Source organism: Felis catus, chromosome X, assembly GCF_018350175.1.
Source record: "Felis catus isolate Fca126 chromosome X, F.catus_Fca126_mat1.0, whole genome shotgun sequence".
NCBI lineage: Eukaryota > Metazoa > Chordata > Mammalia > Carnivora > Felidae > Felis > Felis catus.
The window spans coordinates 81,011,156-81,034,744 of record NC_058386.1 but is presented as its reverse complement, the minus strand read 5'-3'; the positions used below and the strand labels follow the sequence as shown (position 1 = coordinate 81,034,744).

At 45.2% G+C, this 23,589-nt stretch overlaps 1 protein-coding gene across 6 annotated transcripts in view; it reads right to left on the bottom strand.

The window, feature by feature from the left end:
* Positions 1–378: 378 nt before the first annotated feature.
* Positions 379–23,589, bottom strand: part of DRP2 (dystrophin related protein 2) — a 100,192-nt gene continuing 76,981 nt past the window's right edge. For 4 of the 6 annotated variants that reach the window (XM_019824066.3, XM_006943864.5, XM_045050562.1 and 1 more), the window contains 19 exons: positions 22,931–23,051; positions 21,077–21,345; positions 20,544–20,690; positions 20,024–20,102; positions 18,296–18,356; positions 17,927–17,988; positions 16,826–16,900; positions 15,690–15,891; positions 15,374–15,459; positions 13,568–13,725; positions 13,078–13,244; positions 11,319–11,430; positions 9,881–10,017; positions 9,507–9,572; positions 9,190–9,255; positions 8,223–8,366; positions 6,342–6,579; positions 4,813–4,933; positions 379–4,497 (listed from right to left, as the gene is read on the bottom strand). In XM_019824066.3, coding sequence (XP_019679625.1) covers positions 4,373–4,497; positions 4,813–4,933; positions 6,342–6,579; positions 8,223–8,366; positions 9,190–9,255; positions 9,507–9,572; positions 9,881–10,017; positions 11,319–11,430; positions 13,078–13,244; positions 13,568–13,725; positions 15,374–15,459; positions 15,690–15,891; positions 16,826–16,900; positions 17,927–17,988; positions 18,296–18,356; positions 20,024–20,102; positions 20,544–20,690; positions 21,077–21,345; positions 22,931–23,051 — 2,436 coding nt within the window. In that variant the 3' untranslated portion in view covers positions 379–4,372. The remainder of the gene's footprint in view (positions 4,498–4,812; positions 4,934–6,341; positions 6,580–8,222; positions 8,367–9,189; positions 9,256–9,506; positions 9,573–9,880; positions 10,018–11,318; positions 11,431–13,077; positions 13,245–13,567; positions 13,726–15,373; positions 15,460–15,689; positions 15,892–16,825; positions 16,901–17,926; positions 17,989–18,295; positions 18,357–20,023; positions 20,103–20,543; positions 20,691–21,076; positions 21,346–22,930; positions 23,052–23,589) is intronic. The other 2 variants (XM_019824067.3, XM_023248877.2) reach the window with 2 other exon arrangements.

Sequence of the window (23,589 nt, the reverse complement as noted above, 5' to 3'; positions counted from 1 at the left end):
AAATTATATGCCGATAATAAAATATAGACCTTTAAATTGAGTAAATGTATCTTTATGGAAAGTCACTGCATTGTCCTGATTTTTCTCACATTGCTTCAGGCTGGTGAAAACTCCCTCAGATTGATGAGGATGGTTACTTAAGAACCATTGGTATAGAAAGCTCGTCCCATGAGGGGATAACTGGCTAATTTGTATAGGATCTTGAGAGGTAACCAATCCAGGTAACAGTAGTGGATGGAGCTAGTGCAGGTGGGTTGGTTTTTGTTTTGTCCAGCAGGTGTTGAACTCATCTGGTAGCCCATGTTTTGCAGTATCCCTGTGGCTTCTTGGCCCACCCTCTCTTCCCACACCCAAGAGTCAGAGTATAACCAGAAGAACCAAAGTAAACAAATACAAATTTATTCTTTTCAAAGCAGAATTCAAGGGAAAGGGGAAAAGCACCACAGTGAGTGGCAAAGTTAACCAATTTGTTCCCAGCCCCACCCACTTTGTCCCATTTCTAGACCTGTGTGCCACACTGGCCACCTCCTCCCTGCCCTGAATCCCTTCCCCAACTTCCATTCCTGAGACCAGTTGTTGCAGCCAGCAAACAGCATAGCAAGCTCCACTCTGGGACCCAATACTGCCCTGGAGACAGCAAGGACATTCAGCAGCCACCCACCCCCCCATGCCCGCAAATGCAGCCGCTGTGGAATGAGATGGAGGCTGGGAGCTGATTCCTGGCCTTGAGCCTTTCCCTCTCCCACAGCCGTTGGTGTTAAAAGAGTAAGAAAGAGCTGAAGTATTCCTTTGTTCCCAGGGCCAGATTTTGGCAGGGAGGCCCAGAGATTGAGCTGCCCAGCTGAGCAGCTCAGTCTCCACAGCCCGGGGGTAGCCCCCCCCCCCCCCCCAGTTTCTCTCCCAGGACTGTTCGCCTTAAGATAGCTTACTTTCTTTGCTAGCTGTCACCTATGCAAGCGGAACTTTAATGAGATTCTTGGCCTGAAACGGTCTCAGAGGCCTCAAGTTGGCCATTGAGAATGTGTGTTCCAGGAATGTTCTAGCATGAAGCTGGACATGGAGCCCAGATTCCAAACACACACCTCAGGCAGCATGGGTATTCCTCAAAATTAACCTGGAGGGAAAACGTCTATCTCCCAGCATTGGCCTCTGCCTGACGTCAGAGTTTCTCATTACTGTGGCCTGCCAGCCCAGTTCCTGGAGTATGAGAAACTCAAACAGGTTTCTTTACAGAGAAATATTTTTAAAGTTTGGGCCTTGATAGAAATGGGCACTTGAGAGCCTTGATTTCAGCCTTGCCATTCTGGAGGGGAGGGCATGTATCCTCCTGGGTAGGGCCCTCTTTAGGGAACCATCCAACAAACAGCTTGATGTTCTGCAGCCAGTCAGCCTTTTTTAACAAGTTCCCAGTCAACATGACCCTGCTCTGCTCTCAATTTGAGCAGAGGAACCTTCATAACAGCTTTTTGGCCTCTGCCAAATCCTGTCGAGAATAAATCGCCTATCAGTCCTAACTGTTCCCTGATACTACTTGACAACAACCCCAGCAAACACTCATGTTCCTTCTCACAAGTCAGAGGCTTTCCTTAGGCTGCCTACCCAGAAAACTCCCCCTTTACCATTCCTCCAGTACAGGGCCATAAATTATGCAGCATCACACAAAAAAGATACCTCTAGGAGACATGATACATGATAGATGCTTAACAACATACAACACATCTCAGTAAATCTCACCCTAATTTGGATTCACCGTGCCCAAGGATCCATTTACCTCACTGAGGGCAAACTGCCCACACATGCTGCAGTGACTGTCACTGGACCCTTGAGTGATACACTCACCTCAGGCATTAAGGTACACACAGGACCACACACACAGTGTCAGTGACCCCATTAGTGAGAATTCAACCTGCTGCGTCGGTCCACCTACAGCACAAATCCTACATAGCAAGATCTACATCTTCTCTACTATGCCTAGCCCACCACGGTTGCCACAGGCCCTTGGCAGCCCAAGATCTCTTGGGTGAGGTGGGGGTTATGGGAAGGATTTTCTAAGACTTTCCCGGTCAAAGATTGTTTCATAACATCTGCCCTCTTTAGCCTTAGGCAGGATATGCCTCAAAGACCCTGTGCTCCCTGACCTATAGCAAATGTCTTCTCCCCCATTCCTGCCTACAAACTATGCCCCTACAAATACAGCCTCCTTCCCATGGACAGATGCCCATGCCCTGTGTTTTTTGCCCACCCACAACCTGTTCACCATACATCCAGATACCCAGGCCTCCCATTCAGAGACTTCATGGGCACTAAGGCAGATGCGGTTAGCCCTGGACCTGTGGCTTAGTGCTCCCTGGAAATTCTAGAAGGAGGTAATCCTAGGCTTCTGGATCAAAGCTGCTGCCCTCCTTCCCCTGCAGCAGATAAATCTAACCTCCCAGAAGCTCTACCCACTGGCCTACTGCTTTATTATAACAGAGCACCCCAACTATCTCACACCCTCCTGACCTTGGTGGCAACTGCTGCTTTCTTTGAGTCCCTGAGCCAGACTTATGACCTGGAAGGGGCTGGAGGGTATTCTCTGTGTCAAAGCCTGGCAAAGGTCAATAAAGGCCCATCTGTTCCTTCTTGTTTGCATGCGATGAGTAGGACTCACATTTCCTCTATTTTGGCACCTGAACCATTGTTTAGGGGAGCCCAGGAAAATTCATCCAAGGCCCAGGTGTCAAGGGAACGAAATTTTGAATGAGTGAAGAGAACAGTGACTCTTCCCGCTAGATTCCACTGTGGCCACAGGCTTCTGTTGGCTTTGGTCTTAAGGATAGCTTACCCCAGACATGAATGGAGAGACATCCTAGGAGGGGCAGCCAGGATGCATCTATCAGTCCAACCAGAGGCTGGGGCTAACAAAGAGCAAGGCAGAACATTAATACTTTGAGAGGTATTAGAATTTAATGTGTGAGCAAGGCCAGGGGAGTACTGATGTACAGTAGGTATGCAGGATAGATATATATGTATATAAACTTAGGCAAATTAAGTCAATTGCGGGGCTCTAGGTTATAAAGCTTCTTTTGATAGAAACTGCCTAAGTGGGCTTTGACTGTTCAAATTTTCCAAGCCCATTACCCCCCTCCCCCCAACCCCGCTATCTACTTCGAACAGTTTCTGGATAAAAGGATTATGGTATATGTAGCCTAGGAAGAGTTAGTTTCCTTTGAGGATTGGATTCACCTTCCAGAGTTAGAAAGAACAGTTTTATGCAAAGGAAGGCCTTGCTGTTGTCTGGGTGGAACGTGGCCAGCTTCCTGATGTGTGGCCAGTAGCTCCTAGGAAGAGGCCACTATTTAAGGTTGCCACTCGCATCTGCCTTATGATTAGCTAGGGACAGTGAGCCACTTCATCTGATTTAGCCTAAAAGAAAGAAGGGTCACAGCCTGCAAGAGTGTTGGGCAGTCACACTCCTCCAGGCTGGTGAGTGGCTTCCCTTTCCTCACCCAAGTAGAGCAAGACTTGCTTGCTGAGCAAGCTGCTGCCTCTACCCCAGGGCTCTGAGGGCAGACCCAGAAGAGCCAAGGGTGGCTTCAGCTGGTTCCTAGAGCAACTCAGCTGGTGTCTCAGGATGCTGAAGCCTTCAGGAAAGAGGATGATTGGGGAAAAAACCAAAGCCCTAAGTATTTCTTTAATGCTTCCAAATGTAAAGTGTAAGTAGGAATCAGAACGAATTGCTCCCCCTCATTGAGGAAAGCCTGCCAGGGCCTGAGGCAGAAGGAACTGCAGATATTCTAGGGGGAAACAACATCTAGGTAGCATCAGGATGACTAGAGATATGCCATCAAACTATAGTATGCCACATGCTGCCCAGACATTTTCATGGGCACTTTTTTGGGGGTAGGGGGAAGTCTCAGAGATACTCTTTTGCCTCCCTGAGCTGGGCCAGAGCGTAGGACTAACTCCTGTGGGTTCATAATGCTGGAACCCTGGAGTCATTGGGTTTCCTTATCTCCATAATTCCATGGAGAAGGGAAAGGGGCTGATGGGCACTGCTTAGCTCTGTAAGGCAGGTTCTCTGTCCCCATCTGAATGGCTTCCAAGTGTCATCTGCCTGGATCGCAACAGAGACATACTTAAGGGACTAATCTCAAACTTGTGGATTAAAGGGCACATTTCTATAATTGGAGGAATCATGCGTCTTCCTCCCCCAGTCCTCACACATCCACTTCACATACTAGTGGATCCCTGCTGCTGCCCAGAGCCCAAATAACTCTGGCTGAGGAATGTGGGCCTGGTAGGGACTGGAAATGTTGGGTGAAGGCTGAAGGAAGACTTTGACCAGAAAGAACCAGATGACTGTGGATTATAGGATGGGGAACTGGCTCCATCAAGAGGCCAGTAGGGTGTTGGCAGTCACATCAGAGCTTCGCACACTGGGGAAGGCATGGCGGAGCTTCTCCATGATGTCTTCTAAGCACAGGCTGACATCTTGGCTCTTTGACCCCACATCATCTATGTTGGAAAAGAAAGATTTGGGAAGAGAACTAGAGATTCCTTGATGAGGACAAGGGGCTGAGGTGGGATGCGGCCAGCTGAAGGACAAACCTACAGCATTTGTGTTGTTCCAGCACAATGCCTAGTACATAGAAGGTGCTCAATATACATGTGTAGAATAAGCAAACAAATGAATCCATCAATAAGCCCATCATCCCCGAAGCTAAGCTCAAAGCCATGAGGAGAAACCAGTCCCAGCCCTAGCAGAGCCTTGGGAAGATCTGGGCCAGGATGAAGCCATAGAAGGGGCTGGGAAGAGCCGGAGGAACTTACCTGCTGCCTCAGTATCTGGAGTAGTATGTCCCTTCTCCTGGGGGTGACTGCCTTCTGACTGCTGTGGAGAGGAAGCTAGGGACGAGCCTGCAGAGCCATTGCCATCTGGTTCGGTGGGTGGCTAGCAAGAGGTAAGGCATGACTTAAATGGCTTTGTTTTCCTGACCTTACTTTAACAGACTCCTGAGCTTAGAAGGGAGACGTCATGCCCATCTCTTTGCCCTTGGACTTGAAGAATTTTTGGTAGTGCCCCAAACAGTGGCTCTTCCTTTTAAGAAACTTCTTAGAATATTTAGTTACCAGTTACCTTCTTTCTTTGACAACATGTGTCAAAGGTTCCCAGTTTGTATAAGGATGGCATTGCACCTAAAGGTCTCTTGCTGTCATCTTGGCTATAACTAAGCTATTTAAAATCCAGTTCTCTCTGAAAATATAGAGTTGTACACCCAATCCTCTGTTTGTGATATAATATCATACGTTAAGACCTCCAGGAATTCATCTAGAGGCTATCCCTTGGAGGATCTGGGGAAGAAGCATGGGGTGGTATTGGTACATAGAGTGACAATACAGTTTACCCTTGAACAATGTAGGGGTTACAGGCACCAACCCCCCCCCCCCCGTGTGCAGTTAAAAATCCATATATAACTTTGGATTCTCTCCAAAACCTAACTCCTAATAGCCTACTGCTAACCAGAAGACTTACTGATAACATAGTGAACTGTTATATATATGTATTATATATTATATTCTCACAATAAAGTCAGCTAAAGAAAATAAAAATGTTATTAAAGTCATAAGAAAAAAAAGAAAGTCATAAGGAAGGGAGCATACACTTACTGTACTGTAAAAAAAATCCACGTATAAGTGGACCCACATAGCTCAAACCTGTGTTGTTTAAAGGTCAGCTGTGATAAGTAACATTTACAAAGTATTTACTATTTCTGGCATCGTGCTAAATTCTTTAAATTCACTGTCTCATTACATGCTCACAATTCCATGAAGTTGATATATTATTATCCCTGTTTTACAGATGAGGGAACTGGGGATAAGTGAGGGTAAGTCACTCTTAACACCTGACAGGCAATGATTGGCAGAGTCACATTCAAACCCTGGGCTGTCTGACTCCATAGCTTCACTATATCACATATACTACTTCTCAAAGAGGAAAGGGACAAACATTAACAAAGAGCTCCCTTCCCAGAAAAACTTTTTCTTGGCCGTTCAAACCTGCTTCTTTCTAGAAAACATCATAGTAGCAAAATCAAGGTTTCAGATGATTCTTTGAACTTTGTTCTTTCAATACCAGATTCAAATGTGTCATTGGAGAAGTGAGCACCCAGAATTGGCCAAGCAATGAGACATACCAGCCCCTTCCTTCCTCCACCTTTCCTAACTGTCAGCCCAGTTCTCTTTAGAAAGTCATCCAACAGCCACTGCCAAGGAGCTCTTTCTTTCCACCCCTTTGCTGTGCTCTCCACCTCTCCTCCCCTCGGGGGCTGCTCTGGTCCTTTCCCAGGCTTCAGCCTCACCTGCAGGAGCAGATCCCTTAAGCGCTGCAGCTGAGACTCTAGTTGCTTGTTGTGGTCCTCAAGGATCTGCATGCGTGTCTCCAGGCGGCTCTTGTGCTGCCGAAGGATCCGGGCCTCAGCCAGAAGCTCCTCATTGTGGTGGTCCTGTGCTACCTCGGCAGAGCCCTCAGCCAGGGTGGGGGCCTCGGCAGCCTCCTCATGCTGCCACTTCAGGCGCCTCAGCTCTCCCTGGAGAATCCTGCCAAGGATAGAGGAGTTAAGACCTATGGCCCTAACAAAGTACTGACTGTCCAGGTCCCAGATGTCTGCTCATACCTCAGTGTGAGCAACCCCTTTGCTCTCTCACCCCCACCCCCACCATAGCTGTGTTCTTGGTTGAACAGCCATATCCATTTCTTCTCCAGCACATATGTCATTTACTCTGCCATCCTTGGACTTGGAGCAGAGGGAGCTGACATTTCATATAACAAATGTCTTAGGGCTTTGATGTGCTGTTTCAGGGATTAATTCTGACCTTAAAATCAGACAGAAACACAGTCTGCAAATAAATGAGGCATTAGGGCCACTGACTCACCTACTCCATTTGTAGATTTTTAGATTCCAGTGGAAGATGTAAACAAAAGACCACCCATCTTGCCTCTTCTCTCCACTACCCGCCTTTTTGGCCCACTTTGAACACCCTTGTTGAGTCATCAAGAAACAGGTTCCAAAGAGATGGTCTAATTTAGGGGACATTACTTTTGCAACAGAACCATTCCCTCACCAATGTTTTCCAGGGCCAGGCCACTGCTGATCTAATACAGTGCTTCTCAAACTATCTGTAACAAAATCCTGGGGCGGGGATGGGGGGTGGTTTTCAAATCACTGTGAACCAATGAGTGGTCCAAATGCGTATGGCTAGTACATAGCTCATGCCACGCATGACACGCCACATAAGTTCAACAACACTCAAATGGGTCTATACCTTATTCAATGAAAAGTCCACTAATTATGTGCTTGGATGACATGGCAGTGTCAAATTTCTATACAAGTTTCTAAAAGCTTATTCTCTACTTATCTTGTCTTGAACCAATAATGAAGATTTGGCAGACCAGTCCTGTTCTGAGGACTTGCCACTCCAAGTAGTCTGTGAGCCAGCAGCATGGGCATTCGCCCCTCCCTGGGAACTGGTTAAAAATGTAGAACTCTGGCCCCACCCCAGACCTGTGAATTAAAATCTGCGTTTTACCCAATTCCCCAAGTGACTTGTATGCACACTAATGTTTGAGAAACACTGTTCTGAGGAATTCTTTGGGTTATACTGAATTCCCCCAAAGTGGCTTGGACCCTCCTCAGACCCCTACTGCCACCCGTACTTTATGGACATCAGTGTCATCCTTGTAATCTTCACCTTCCCTCTGCCAGTCTTCAAACACTACATGCAGTGCCACTCTCCTCTTGTTTTATTACTTTCAGTAAGTGATAAGTACCTCTTTCCATTTCTAACACTGAAGATTCCTTGAGGGCAGAGACATGAATACTGTCTTCTGTAATTCTCTGTGTTTGCATTCTCTCTGCTTGCATCTACTGGGTACTTGAAAATATTTGGGTTGAGTTCAAAGGATTCAATTAATTATTATAATAGCTAGCGTTTACTGAACCTTATGATAATCCAGGTACTGGCTAACACATTTATTTGCCTGATTTCCTTTGAAATTCTACAAGTGACCCTAGGAGGTAGATACTATTATCATCATCCCTATTTTATAGATGAAGAAATGGAGGATCACAATATAAGTAACTCGTTTAAGGCCACATAGCTAGGATGTGGAAGCATCAAGACTCAAATTCAAGCTGTTTGACTCTCAAACCCACACAGATCTGTGCCATCACCATACCCACCGGTTCTCATCCTCTAAGTGTGCCAGGATCTTCTCTAGCTCCCCCTTGCTTTCTGTGGCCATGCTGCATGGAGCCTGCTGTCCAAAGGCTGTCTCCCGGTCTGTAATGGGGCTGGAGTGCCGCAGCAGGTACTGGTCCTCATCTCTGCATGGGTGTGGGGAGAGGAAAAGGAGGTGGCCAGGCATTGAACCAAGAAACATCACAGGGCATGAGTTCTCAGCTTCCAGCTCAGGCCTCAGGATACATATGCTGGAAGATTCACTTCTAAGTCACATAGAAAGGGAAAGGCTATATATTCAGGTTTAAGAGGGATGAAAAAATAAGATGGCAGAGGTCATGGTTGAGGGTATAAGAGAGAGGGTTTTCAGGATGCTGGGGATTCTGGGTTCTACCTAAAGCTCCCTGGGAAACAATGAGCAAATCATTTCCCATTCTGTGCTGTTCCCTGACCGTATCCTCCTTTGCTTCCTCACCCACCCAGGGGCTCACTGCCTAAGTCCCAATCAGGGCCAGCAGCTTCTAAACCTCCTGAACATGCCAGGAATCTCCCTAGGAATAAAGGGCCCCTTCTCTGACCTATAGCACCAGGAATCTCTCAAGTCACACTTCAGTTAAGTCCCTGATGTCTCCCCAGGATGTGGCACTAGATGGGGCTTTGGCATCTTGAGCATAGGATAATGATTCATTTCTGCAACTTTAAATGAGGGCATATTCTTCTTCCTTCAAAACTAGGCATAGAAAGATGGGAGCTTACAAGAGGAAGGGACCTGGGCAGATGGCAAATCCATCAATAGAGAGCTTCTATTACCAAATACTGTGCCCAGAAAGCAGCTTTCCTTCCTTGGGGCTTCTAGGACCCTAGCCACCATACTCCCCCCACCATCTTGAGGATATATCCTTCCCAAATTGTGGCAGGGGGATCCCAAAGAAAATTATTCCTGGAAAATAAGCAGCTGTGAAAACTTACATGCTGTCATCCGGGGACAGGCTGTCATTAAAGAAGGAACAATTTTGACTTTCCATCTCAGCAAGCCTGGGAAGAAAGAGCAGGAACAGAAGGGAAAGCAGGATGTGGGGCCTGTTTTCATCTCAAGACTCTAATCCCACAGTGGGATCATTAGCTTTGATGGCTGCCCCAACTGCCCTTAAGTGTTGGGCATCATTGGCTGCCACATACCCCACTATGCACATCCCTCTGGTCTTGACTCCATTCTCTTTGCCCTGACTGAAAACCCCATCCCCCTTAGACTCTTGAAAATCTCCCTCCTCCAAACCCAGTGGTACCTGCTGGCAAAATGCTCAATGCGGGAGTGTGTGTCAGCGTGTGGCAACATCGGGGAAGAAGCCAGCCTAGAAGAAAGCAGCAGACTCAGGCAGCCAAAGAATGGGTAGCTGAGCAGTCTGTTACCTTACAACAACCCTCCCCACCCCCTACCACCAAATTAGGGAGATGGGAAAGAGTTGATGGGAACAGGATACAGAGACTGGATTCTAATCTATTTCTCAGGCCAGATTCCTGTCAGGCACAAGCTGAACTTCCTTGTTACTAGTCAGGTTTGCCTTGGAACATTCCTCTAGCCCATGTGGGACTCAGCCCCTACACAGCACATCCCCAGCTCAGCAAGGCCTGCAGCCTGTGCCCACCCACTGGTACTCACGTCTCACTGTAGTCAGCCTCCAGCACTGATTGCACAGGCAGATAACCTCGCTGAGGGTGTTTGCTGAAATAATGCTTTGAGCGGAATTTGTTCTTTAAAGTTGTGGCAAAGTCCCTCATGTTCTCACTGGATGTGGTCTAGGGGGAGACAGGGCAGAGGGACTCACCCTAATGGCTTCGAAGGTGCTCCCCTAGAGCAGGGAACATGACTGGTAATCTAATCTTAGCCCCACTCCCAGAAAAATGTCGAGAAGGGTACAATGCGAAACTGTGAACACTGGTTGCCTCTGGGAAGTTGGACTGGAGAAGTGGGAGCAAGGCTGAGGAGAGAGGGGGACTTTTATATTTTATACACCTCTATATTATTGGACTCTTTTACAGTAAGTATATATTTGTTAATGCAGGAGGTACAGCATTCTCAGTCTCTCATCTCCAGCCAGTTTTCCATGCATGATTTTTATAATGTTTATTTTCTCTTTTTTTGAGGGTATTTTTATTTTTTTAATGTTTATTTATTTTTGAAAGAGCATAAGCGGAGAAGGGGCAGAGAGAGACAGAGACACAGAATTCAAAGCAGGCTCCAGGCTCTGAGCTGTCAGCACAGAGCCTGACTTAGGGTGCAAACCTATAATGTTTATTTTCAAGTGATAATAAAATAAAAATAAAGGGCAAGCTCCCCGCTTCCACTGAGTCACACATGTTTCTGTGCCAACAGAATATGGAGAAAAGATGGTGATTTACAGGGATGGATTCTGGGGAAACAGGTTGAAAACTGGGGTGGTAGGGTGGGAGAAAGCAGTGGGGGGAGATGGCAATATACTTAGGACTTCAGGAGTATCCATGGGGCAGAAAGGGATAAAGGAGTTTGGGGAGTAGAGTTAGCTCAGGGAGCTAAGCACGGAGCTGTGCGTCCTGAATACAGCACAGGAGAAATTCTATGAGTGGAGTTCAGGAATGCTGACCCACCTGGACTCAGGTGGCAATGAAGGGCACAGTTTCCAATGAAAACCAAGTGGAATCTGGGGACCCAGGTAAAGAACATACCCTTTCTAACCTCCAAGAGACTGAGTAATTTGAGCACAAACCTTGGTATTGACTAGAAGGTATGGAAGAAATGACAAAGTAGCAGGTAAAGACTAGGTGACAGAGCAATTCAGGAAATTACGTAGGAAAAATTAAAGTAAGCAATGGAAGTCTAGTTGCTGGGAACTTCCTTTCTCTCTATTTTTTCCTGAAACTTTTCCCTGAAGGAAAATAGTGAACGCCTTTTTTTTTTTTTTTTTTTTGAGAAAGAGAGAGACAGAGACAGAGACAGAGAAACAGAGAGAGTGCAACTGGGTGAGGGGCAGAATATAGTTAGTCCATGCTTGGCAAAGTGGATCAAGGGCCTAGAACTTGAGAACTGCTTCCCCCTCCTGCCCGGCCCGGAGGCTCCATACCGGGGTGTAATACTCCATGATGGGGTAGTGCAGCTTGTTGCCTTTGCTGGCCCTGCCTGTCAAGAAGCAGGTCTGGCAGATGTCCACGTTAAATTCTTTCAGACTCCGGTACCTTGGGGAGATGAGAGGTGATAGGACAGAGGATCCAATGTACCATAGTGACCTCCCCATTTCCCTAACATCCAAATATATACACACACATTAGAAGGGGGCGGGACATGGAGTCATAATGCACTCAACCTCCTATACATAACAGTGGCTTCATCCTCACTAGATAACTAGCCTTAGTCTAAAGACCACAAACCTCCATGAAATTACATGCTCAGACTCCTAGGATGTGTGGGGAATAGCATTGCCTCACCATCCTTTTTAAAAGGGTTCAAGTGGGAAGGGGTAAAGAGCTCATGATGTCAAATAGCTTTCTTTTTTTTTAATATAATTTATTGTCAAATTGGTTTCCATACAACACTCAGTGCTCATCCCAACAAGTGCCCTCCTCTATGCCCATTTCCCCTCTCCCCCACCCCCTATCAACCCTCAAACAGCTTTCTAAACAAAAATAGCCCCAAAGGGTTCAGTCTAACAGGTATCACTGCCTACGTTGGAGAACTTACACTTCCAATACAAAGGCCATTTATTCTACCAGCCCTGGGCAAGTCGGCTAAGTTATTTCCAAAACTTGTTTATAAAAATAACTCTATTATTACTAAATATTGACTAGCCCATAAGATCCAGGTCCAAAACCTGGCTGAACTCCCCAGACCAGACCTAGTAGTGCACAATGGTGAAATGCTTGGACTTAGAGAAGTCAAGAGGATCCAACGTCTATTCCTGGATCTATACTAACCAATGGTGAAACTGGGCAAGTCACATTCCACGTCTGTGCCTCATTTGCTTATAGAAAGCAGGGCAGTTGTAAAAAGAGTGCCTTAAGGCTTTAAAAAGTTTTAAAATTGAGCATTTTATGATGAAAGCCTGGAGAATGTAACCAGGGAAACTTCAAATGTATTGCAATAAGGCCTTCTTTCTTAAGCTTGGTGGTGGATGTTAAAAATTTCAGGGATTTTCCAAGCCAGTTGTTAAATACAACCATTATAAAAAATTACTAAACTCACAATTAAGTAAATGATATTAAAAACAAAGGTAACACATACCCAGAACCCATCACCTCCTAATTATTTTCCTATTATCTATGCACTTGATGTTGTTTAAATCTATCATCTCTGCTATAAATAGTGTACAACCATGCATCTCTTCTCAACCTCTTGTGGGTACCTGGACATCAGCCACAGTGGGAGTATTTACATCATGGAAATTAGCAAATACTACACATTAGGTTTTGTTTTTTGTTTGTTTGCTTTGCTTTCTGGGGAGTCAGTTGTGAACCATTTGCCAGCATATCATTTGGTACACAGGTGATCTTATATGTCTACTTAATATTCCCTGGGAGACAATGAACAAACTACTTCCCTTTCTGTGCTGTTTCGCCATCCCACCCCCTACTTTTCTATACATTTTTTTGTCAGTCTGGAATACTTCATAATATAAACTAAAAGAAAAGAAAATATTTCATCATTTCTGATTTTCTAAAAAGTTAAACATTCAGTAGTAGAAAGGATTGCAACAACATATAACAGCATACCATAGATTAGCTGTAATTATATAATTATGGAATATGTACATTGTTTCATAATATATGATTTTATATGTAACATGGCCTATTTAACATTATCATTCTAGCAGGTATTGCTTTCCTTACCTGAAGCCCTTGATGGGGCACTGCCTACAGATAGAGCACTTGGTCTGATGCTTCACTTGCTCAGCAATGGTGACCCGATGCAGGACAGCCAACCACACCATGGATTGGGGCTCCAAGTTGACCCACTCAAGGAACTGTGAAGCTTCAATGACTGGCTTCCCAGTGCTCTAGAGAAACAAGAAGCCCAATGGAAATGAGTGGGGCCCAAAGTGTTCCTAGAATGGTACCCCTCACAGGGACAGGAGAACCAGCAAGGCCTGGGGTGGCCTATGGCCTATTCTACAGAGGTGTCCACCTACTGCCTTGTCCTAGTTGAGCTGGCACTCTCCCCAGTAGGACTCTGGACTTAAAATCCCAGAGAACCCTCTATTTTGTTGTTCTGAAGAAACTCCTTTACATCTGAGTAGTTCAGATTGAAAGCCTCACTCGTAGTTCTCCCTCCCTTCCTCCCACCTTCCCTCTCATCATCCCTACCCAGTCCCATACTCACAAAACGGAAGCAACTACGGACACTGGGCTCCACGTTGCTGCCCCCAAAGGCTGCCACTTCCCCCAGCTGACGGGGCACCTGAATAGCCTCATGAAGCAGGACACCGAGGTGGCGCTGGTCACACTGGCTGCCTGAATTGGCTACTTGGCTGAAGAGGTCTGCTGGCCCCACCATAAGTCATGGCCAACCCCGATGCAGGAATGCCAGAGAATGGTGTGAGGAAAAGGAGAAGAAAAGGAAGACAAGGAAAGAGTACATAGACTTAGCTAATGACTTTTGAAACTGGAATACCTAAAGATCTATCCCTGATCTTCTAGAAGCCCATGATTTATAAAAAGAGCAATCTCTGTGTTCAGAGAGAAAAAGCAAGACAGACACAAAGAGAGAGAGAGCATCAGAGAGAGAGAGAGAGAGAGAGAGAGAGATGAAGACAGAGAGCGGGCTGCATGTCAGACCAGTGCCAGACACAGATATGGCACTGCTGGGAAAACAGATTCTCAAGAAGCAAGATGAAGGGGTGTGGAGTTTAGGTGTGCCTGATCATGAGTCCCCTCCTGTTCACATAGCTCATGTCATTTGACACTACAGTAAACTCTCAACTCTCCACACAAATGGAAACAAACACTGACATGGATCATCCACAAATAGGAGATGATCACCTAATTGACTATGGTCTAATAGAACATAGTCTAATGTGTGCAATAGACTATGGTACTTATATTCGAACATGGGCTATATCTGCCCTGTGAGAACTACCCCCATGCTACCGCAATCTTAGCAAAGCTCCTTCAACGGTTCTTGTCTGTCTCATACATCACCAATGGCTTAGAAAATACTCAGAAGTGGAAGGCATATGGCCTGGATTTTAGTTCTGGGTCCATTACTGGCTAGCTTGTAAGACCTTGGATAAGTAATGAACCTCTCTATGCTGCAGTTTCCTCACTTGAAAATTGAGAAGAAATAATTAGTATCCATTCCTTCTCAAAGGAATATTGGGAGAAATAAATAATTTCTCATGCTTTGCTATGTCTCCTTCCCTTTAAAGTTTTCCCAGGCCACTGTCATCCATCTTCTGTGATCTGATATAGCACATATCCTTTGCCATTCAGATTATTCTAATTAACACTTTCAAAAATGCTTTCTGTGTACTTCTATCTCTTCCTCTGGACTGTCAACAACCTAAGGCAGGGACCATGTCTGATTGGACCTTGTACTCACCACATTTAGCACAACGGTCAACACACATTAAGCACTTGACAACTAACACTGCTGCTGCAGAAAAGTACAAAAAGCCATACAGAAGATGGAGGATGGAGGGGAAAGCAAAGGTAGTATAAACCAGAGAGGTTAAAAACTACAGAAATGCATACTATTCACCTACCAGATACTGGGGATTTTTGTGCCCTGCCCATGTAATCACATGGGATGTCTTTAGTAGAATGTGTGACATGGCTTGAGATTCAGACTAGGGGAGGGCTGAGCCTGATAGGCCACAGGAAAATAGCACTAGGAAGTCAGGCCCTTGGATACCCCAGGAAGCCAACTCAGAGCTTAGTCAACTAATTATATTAGGTCAGAAGAAGTCAAAATCCTTGGAGTAACACTGGAAATAATAACAGGTCTTAGACCCATCTTAGCCTTTGACTGTTGTGGGTTTTTGTATTAGCCTGGACCACCGTTAGAATGTAGCCTGAGTAGTGCTCTGCTGAGTCATAAGACCTACCTTCTGCTTATTTTCACCCTTCCTCCTCCTATCATGCCTCTCCCTCCACCCAACTCCACTTCAGACTTTGGAGTTGTACTCACATTGCAATTTTTCCTTTACTTCAGTGCCACACAGGCATGCAATGCCGGTCTTAAAGGACAACGCCCGCATCTTTCCACTGCGACCACTAGGTTTAAGAGAAGAGACTGAGAACATGAATATATGTAAAGGGTTAACATCTTGGCATTAATTTCTCTGACAGACTTTATCCCAGCAGGGCTCTGTGCCAACCATGCCCCAAGTTGAGCTAAGTCCAAGTCCACTGTGGGAGTGACCCCTTCTCACAATGCCCACTTCAGATATCCCATTGGATTTCATCCTGGAGGCTTCTGGGGGGGGGGGGGTACAGGCCCTTACCTATCAAAAACATTGAGGAGCCAGTTGAGGCTCATGTCCACACAGAGTGGCACATTGACCAGGATGCCTCTTTCCTCCTCCAGCCGTTCATATAAGGCCGTCAGGCAGTGAATGACCTCTACCACATCCATCACTTGCTCACTGGCCTGCAGATCATGCTCATTGAAGATCTCCAGGGCTGTGGTTAAAGTTACCAGGTCCACTGGGAAGGAAAAGAGAGGGAGAGTAGCCAAAAGTAGAACTCCTAGGACTACATGAGAAGATAACACCACTGGCATCACCAAATTTGACTGAATCTCCAGACCATCCATTTATAAGTATGATACAAGATTGCCCTTCACCAAGATCCTCATCCTGAAGAGGGGGATGGCAGTGAAAGGCCCTGGAAATTAACCCCAAACATGTATATACCCATATGTTCTTTGGCATCAGTTTCAAGAAGATGGTAGGATGTGAATAAATTCACCTCCTTTGTTGTATTAACTCCCAAGGAGTCAAATCTCATTTTACGTTTCTCTGTCTTTACACACATTTCAACAGCAAACAGGTTTGTTCATGAACCTTGTTCTGAGACCCTAGATACCAGTTATGAAGGCTCAGGTATGTCTGGGTAAATGTGACATGCCTCAAGAGGACTTTCTATTATCTGGAATGATGGAACCAGCCTAGTCAGACATGCCTGGGCCAGGAAGACTGAATGGATAGTCTTCCTAAGAAAGGCCAGAAAGCACATTTTATCTATAGCCACATTGTCCCCTAACCACTGGCACTTGCTTCAATAGTTCTGCTACATTCAATAACCAACTCCAAGATGGCAAAAGAACACAAGCCCCTGATGGCTCCAAACCTTGGGCTGGACTACTTCCTGCCACAAAACAGTTGCTTGATTATCCATGTAGGGCAGGGAAGGGACAAGGAGGAGGATAGTTATGGGTTAATTTAGAAACAAGTCTGGGGCTTGGAAACAATGGAAAGCCCCTGGAAAGAGCAGGTGCCCACAACCAGCATACTCCAGCTTTTGGAGACAAGCCAATCAACAACCCTGGCCAAGGTGGAATCAAAGTGGAAAACAGCTAGCAGATGAGGAAGAGTGGGAGTAGGGTGAAGGCTGCGGGGAAGTGAGATGGGAAACTTACAACGCAGCGCCTTCTGGACTCTGCGTAGCTTCATGGCAGTGCGGTAAGCTGAGAACTTAATGTTGTTCAGATCAGCTACAAAGAATGGAAAGAGGCACACTCAGATCAGGGAAATGCAAATTAAAACCACAAGATACCATATTACACCCACTTGATTGGCAAAAAAAAAAAAAAAAAAAAAAAAGAAACAGAAAGTGTTAGAAAAGATGTGGATAAATAAGGACCTGCTGGTGGAAGTATAAATTGATACAACCACCTCAGAAAACAACTTGTCAGTACCTAGTAAAATTGAACATTCACATATCCCACAACACATCTGGCTACATATCCTAGAGCAGTGATTTTCAAGCATTTATTGACCAAGATGCACAGTAAGACATTCATTTGATATCACCGTCCAATATGTGCACCCTATGTGTGCATGTATAAATAACTGAATCACAATATTTCAGGAGATAATACCTTACTAGATTTTTGATAAGGTAAAAACATAAAAAAATTAATATTGAATATGATTCTTGCAAAGGATCTGTTGCACTTTCAAATTTCCTAGTCTGTTCACAACACACTGAAATGATGTTATACCTTTAGACGAAAAACGTGCACATATGCACCAGAAGACATGTACAAGAGGTTAGCAGCACTGTCCTTACTAGTTCCAAACTATAGACAATCCAAAAGTCCATCAACAGTAGACTGGATGAAGAAGCTGTTGTATATAAAATGGAACACTCTACAGCAAAGAAAGTGAATGAGCTATATTCACATGCATCAGCATGGATAAAATTTGCAACCTTAATGGTGAATCTCTTAGTAGCCAAAACTAAGGCACACGGAAGTCATATTCATCATTGCCTGGACAGTGTCTTTCAAAGCAGGTCTGTAAGAATAATTCCCTAATGTGATGGTAAATGGTCTAGGAGGAATGTAGAGCCTCCAGTTGAGGGAGGTGCAGAGGGGAAAGGAAGAAAGGCCACTGGGTAAATGACAAGGTGCTCCCTTCTACCCCCATCTGTTTGTTGAATGGAATTCCCTTCTGTTCTTACAGGAAAAAGGCAGCTATATAGATCTCCATCCTATACAGGAACTCTGAATTCTTACCCAGGGTTTGGTATAACTCAGTCATCTTGGGATGGTCCCAGCAAGTGGTCTGAGCCTGGTGGCTACAAACAAAAGCATCAATAATACCGGGGTCCACACCACCCCCCACCCTCCCCACACACATATGCGCTTCACTCAGTGATAGTTTGGATGCAAGGAACTTCAGGATCCGAGGGTGGACCATTAATATCCCAAAGCACCCTTCCCCAGGCAGAATCTTGAGCTCTTGAGATGAGTAGGAGGAAAAACTGGACTGGATGGAGGAATCCCAACAGATAAGGAGTAACAGTGACAGGGAGAAAAAAAGGATAGGCAAGGGAGGAGGGTGGGCAGGTGAATGACCCACTTCTAATTCAGATGGTCACTCACTTGATGTAGTAGGGAACTTTATTGGGTGAAATTGCTCTTTCCCAGGGAACCTGCACAGAGGCTGGTAAAGAAGAGAAAGAGAAAGAAGTTGGCCACTAATACTTTTTAGGCTCCTGTTGACTCCCCTGCTCTATCCTCCCAAATAGGTGGTTAAGTCCAAAACAGGGATGTCTGACTTGCATTACCAGCTCTTAATAGCCCCTGAAGGTGGGGCAAGACTAATAAACGTACTTCTCTCACCGATATTAGGGCAAGGGAAGAAGAAATTGTCACCGATACCCTCATGTGTCAATGATGTGGCAAGGGCATGAAGAGGAATATCTGGCCTCAGCCACCTTGATGATCTCTTCCCTGGTCAGCCTGCCATTTCTATCCATTCAGCTGCAGTGCTGCTAGAGATATGAAGTGGACTACTTTCCTCATGGGACTCAAAAACTTTCCCCCAGAAGGGCAAGCTTCTCAGTCCTATGGGACAATGGGGAATGGTATTGCCCATTTCTCTCTGGTGAGGAATTCTGGAAAAGGATGCCCTTCTCTGCTCCATGTCTTTATCTTCCAGATGTTTGAGAGGCTAAGTCACCTGGCAAACCTCCTCACTTCAGTTTCCCTGGATACAAGAGCCCTCTATAGGTATAGCTGCATGCCAGTGATTATTTAATAGCAATAGTTCTAACTGCCATTAACATTTATTGAGTTCCTACTATGAGCCAGATACTTTGCCAAATGCTTTGTGTACATATCTAATTTTCACATCTGTATATCCTCACCATCCCCACTGCTACCACCCTGACCTGGGTCACCATAATCCCTTACCTGGATTATTACAATGTCGCCCTTCTGCTCAAACCCCTCCAAAGGTTCTCAATTCCATTCAGAGTAAAATCCCAAGTTCCTACCATAGCCTACAAGGCCTTCGGTGCTCTGGCTTCCTGCTACCCTTTTTGATCTCCCGCTTTCTCCTCTCCATATTACTTCTACACCTGCCTCCTTCCTGTTCCTCAGGCATGCCCCTGCCTTGAGGTCCTTGAAGTTGCTGTTCCCTGTGCCTGGTGTGCTCTTCCCTCAATTATCCCCATGGCTCATTCCCTTGTCTCCTTGAGGTTTCTGTTCCGAGAGCTCTCAGTGAAGCCTTTCCTGACTACCTTATTCAAAATTGCAATGCCTCCCTCATTAAGTCCAGCACTGCCTTTTCATGCCTTCCCTGCTTTATTTTTTTTTCCCACAGCACTTGTCACCAATTTACCTTATATAGATTTTACTTATTTGTTTATGTTCTGGCTTCCCTTACTAGTGTAGAAGCTCTATAAGTCTAAAGACTTGTCTGTTTTGTTCTCACTGATGTAGCTCCAGTGCCTGGAACACTACCTGGCCCACATTAGGTCCTCAATAAATATTGTTGAAAATTTCAAGTTATTTAATATTCCCATAACCCTATGGGTTAGGTAATATTTTCTCTTCTTTTTTCATATGGGAAAATTGATGTTCAGAAAGGTTAAGCTATTTTCTTCAGGCTTGCACAGCTATTAAGTCAAGGAGCAGTGGCTCAGATCCAGGTCTCTCTGATTTGAGACCCTGTCCTTTCTTCCACTATACTGCACTGCTTTATCCTTACTGCTTCTTGGATTCCAAGATATATTGGGCTCCTACCAGACCCCCAAGGGACATGAGTAGACTCTCTTGTAAAGTATCTGTGGTTCTGCTAAGTGAAGTCTAGTTTGTCTCACGTACAGGAGAGGAAATGCTGTGACCCAGGCCCAAAGTCCCGGTGGGCATCCTGGAGCTGCTTAAGCCTCTCACCAACTGACACCTATGGAAAGAGGCAGAGTGAATTCATTCCAGATATTTAGTGTGAGATTTCCAGGCACCTCCAGAAATCTTTGTGAAGTCCTTCACAGGCTAACTCGTCTCTGGCTCTAGATCCTTCCATGATCACCTAACTCCTAGTGCTTCCACATCACTCCCAAGGGTCAGAGAAGAGCATTCTTAATTACAGGCCACAGTCACTTATTATCTGACCCTAAATGTCCACATTTACACAGCCCCCTCTCAAATCTTCATTTCAATTATGTCCTGCAGCTTAGAGGTTGAGAAGACTGTTCCCTGGCCCCAAATGCTCTACTATTCTTTCCCCATGGAGGTCCCATCCCACTTTAATGCCCCTTCACTTTCTTTTGGCCAGAAGAAGATTCTCCCAAGCCTAGTTATATCAAAGCTCTTTCCATTGGCTCACTCCAGGCTTCTCTTCTACCTGTAGCTGTTTCCACCGAACATTGATCTGCTCCAGGGCGCGGGAATTCTCCATTGACAAGTGTACATCAGAAATGGCAAGTTGATGGGCCAGATCATTCACCAATTTCACTCCATCTTTCATAGGGGAGAATTCTTCTTTGAATAGCTATAGAACCAGGACCCAAGTCCCACAGCAAAGAGAAAGTAGGTAAGAGGAAACATTAGTCATTCATCTCAACTCCTCCTTCTTCACCCAGACTTTTGTTTCAATAGCACGATCCAGGTGCTTGCTATTAGGCCATTTGGATGAAGGTGAGGGGGGCCACTGTCCTTATCCTCTTCATTTTTTACTCTCAGAAAACACCAGGGAAAGAGAAGACAGTAAAAGGACAGAGGAGACTCCAGCTAAACCAGCCCCAAAATCCAGCACATAAACTGGAAAAGGCTCAGTTACAACCTGGGACAACAATGAAGCTTCAGTAGCAGGGACATGGTCTGGGAGGAGTGTCAGGTTTCAGGGTGGACTTTAGCCAGGTTAGGGGGCCTGTATACCTTAAGAGCCTGGATGTGCTCAGGGAGTGAATCAATGAAGAGATCCCCAATGGGCTCCCAAGTGGCTCGGACTCCCTCAGCCTGGGTCAGAGTATTGCTTAATTCCTCCATTGCCCCTTGGATCTCCAACAGCTGCTCCAGAGTGTGCTCAATGTGGCGGTGCTGGTCGACACAGCGGGCTGTCAGCTTCTCCCATAGTTCACTGGCCACCGTTGCCTGCTTCCACACAAAGCGGCTAAGGTTCTGGATCCGCTGTCTGGGAGAAGTATCTGTAAGAGCAAGCAGGAAGCCAGGTCAGGCCAACCTGGCAGGGGCAGCCATGGAAAAGACAGAGGCAAAGATATACCTCTGTAAAATGTTCATGTGCCCCTATGTGTATATTTAGTTCTATGCGATTTATCACACATGTAGGTTCATGGATCCAACACCACAGTCAAGAGACCATGTTGCTACTTTCCACCTGCTAAGACGATTTCTTCATATTCTTAAAAAAATGGGCAAGGTAAACAGTGAGTAAAATATTTTATTTTTTTAATTTTTTAAAAATGTTTTTATTTATTTTTGAGACAGAGACAGAGCATGAGCCGGGGAGGGGAAGAGAGAGAGGTAGACACAGAATCTGAAGCGGGCTCCAGGCTCTGAGCTGTCAGCACAGAGCCCGACGCAGGGCTCAAACTCACGGAGTGTGAGATCATGACCTGAGCTGAAGTTGGACGCTCAACCGACTGAGCCATCCAGGCACCCCAGTGAGTAAAATATTTTAAGAGGCACGGTGAGGTAAATCATCCAGAGTCCTATGCACATGACCCTGGAATGCCATTTTGCATTAGTGTCTGCTGCCCACTTCCATCCAAAGAAAGGAAGTATTTTATGCCTAGGAGAGGTTAGCAGAACTTTCCCAGCTTTTCTATCTAGGCTCCTAAATTGTAGGTTTCTTCATCCTCCCCTGGAACTCCCTTCAGAAGTAGATTCAGACCCCCAAAACTCCAGGTTAATTGGAACTATCCTGCTCTCTTTTGAACTTGTCCTATCTGAGGCCCATTGGATAGTAAATTGACTAATAGCCTCCTACTGAGGGGCTGGAAGTAAACGGAGAGAGTCAACAGCTTTAACAAAGAGTTCAGTTAACAACGGATCCTTCCAGGCTATTCATAGCCGGTCTTGAAAGGTTGAGAACTCCTTCTGAAGAGGGCTTGCTGGGCTACCCCAAGAATCCCACCCTGCTCCCTTATTTGAACCTAGACCTAGAGTGGCCTACTCTACTGAGGAAAGGGGCCAGAAGTCACCACAATAAAGACCCACAATAAATTTTCTCCTGAAATGTCATCACCTTTTAGATTTAAAAAAGATTTTTTATTGTCTCATTGATTAGAACATCACTGCATGTCTCTCTATGTCGGAATAAAGGAGTACACTTTTTATTTTATTTTATTTTATTTTATTTTATTTTATTTTATTTTATTTTATTTTTCTTTAAAGGAGTACGTTTTTAAAGGACATACTACTACTTTTATTCAGAGTCAGCTCAATGCATTTGAGTCTTTTGTTTTTTCTTTTTTATGTCTCATTAGAACGCCACACATGATGCTCCACATAGTCACATACAGCTTTGGGCCACCCATTGGTCTTCCCTGCTCCATGTTCTGTTCTCTTTGTTTTTTCTTTTTTCTTTTTCTTTCTTTTTTTCTTTTGTTCTCTTTGCTTTTTCTTGCAGTATGAACCTTGCTCCTTCCCAACTTTGGACTCTTAAGAGAAAATTATTCTCCTAGATAATAGCTGAGAAACTGAGTTTGGGGAAGGAAGGAAGGTGTTTAGCAGTTCAAGAAGAAGGTAAAAGAGAGGAAGACTACCCACCTTTGCTCTCAGAATGAGGCTCCTCTAATTCCTCAAATGGGTGCTGGGACAGGAAGGCCTGAGCTGACTCCAGAACAGAGTAGATATAAGGGCCCCGAGACTTGACATCTTCCATAAAGGCCTATGAAGTTTAGCAACATGGTCAACAGGGAAGTAAAGTCTTTCAACTGCTTCAAATTCTATTCTGCAATTGACAACCTTTCTTCTCCTTAGTGCAACTTGATCCTTTAGCATTATCATGCATCTTTGGGCTACCCAGACATAAAGAGCTGCAGTCCTCTCTATAAGCAGAAGAGTGACTCTGACATAGGGAGATCTATTTAGTATGAAATGGGTCTGTATATGCCACAAGGTAGAGAGAAATGTAAGGATTTGGTGTTGAAAATCTTGGTTCTCTGGAAGACCCAGAAATTCCCCAGTAAGGGGCTTTAGAGAAATCAAAACCAGACAGGCAGGATTTATATCATAATTTTAATTAAAATTTTTGTCAAAATATAGAGAAGCGTACACAAATCAAAAGTGTACAGCTCGGTGAATTTCCATAAAGTAATTCCATGTCTGTAACCAGCACTGAGATCAAGAAACAGAACTCCACCAGCATCCCAGCAGGTATACTCAAGGGCCCCTTCTGGTCACTATATCACCCCTTCCCCTTAGGT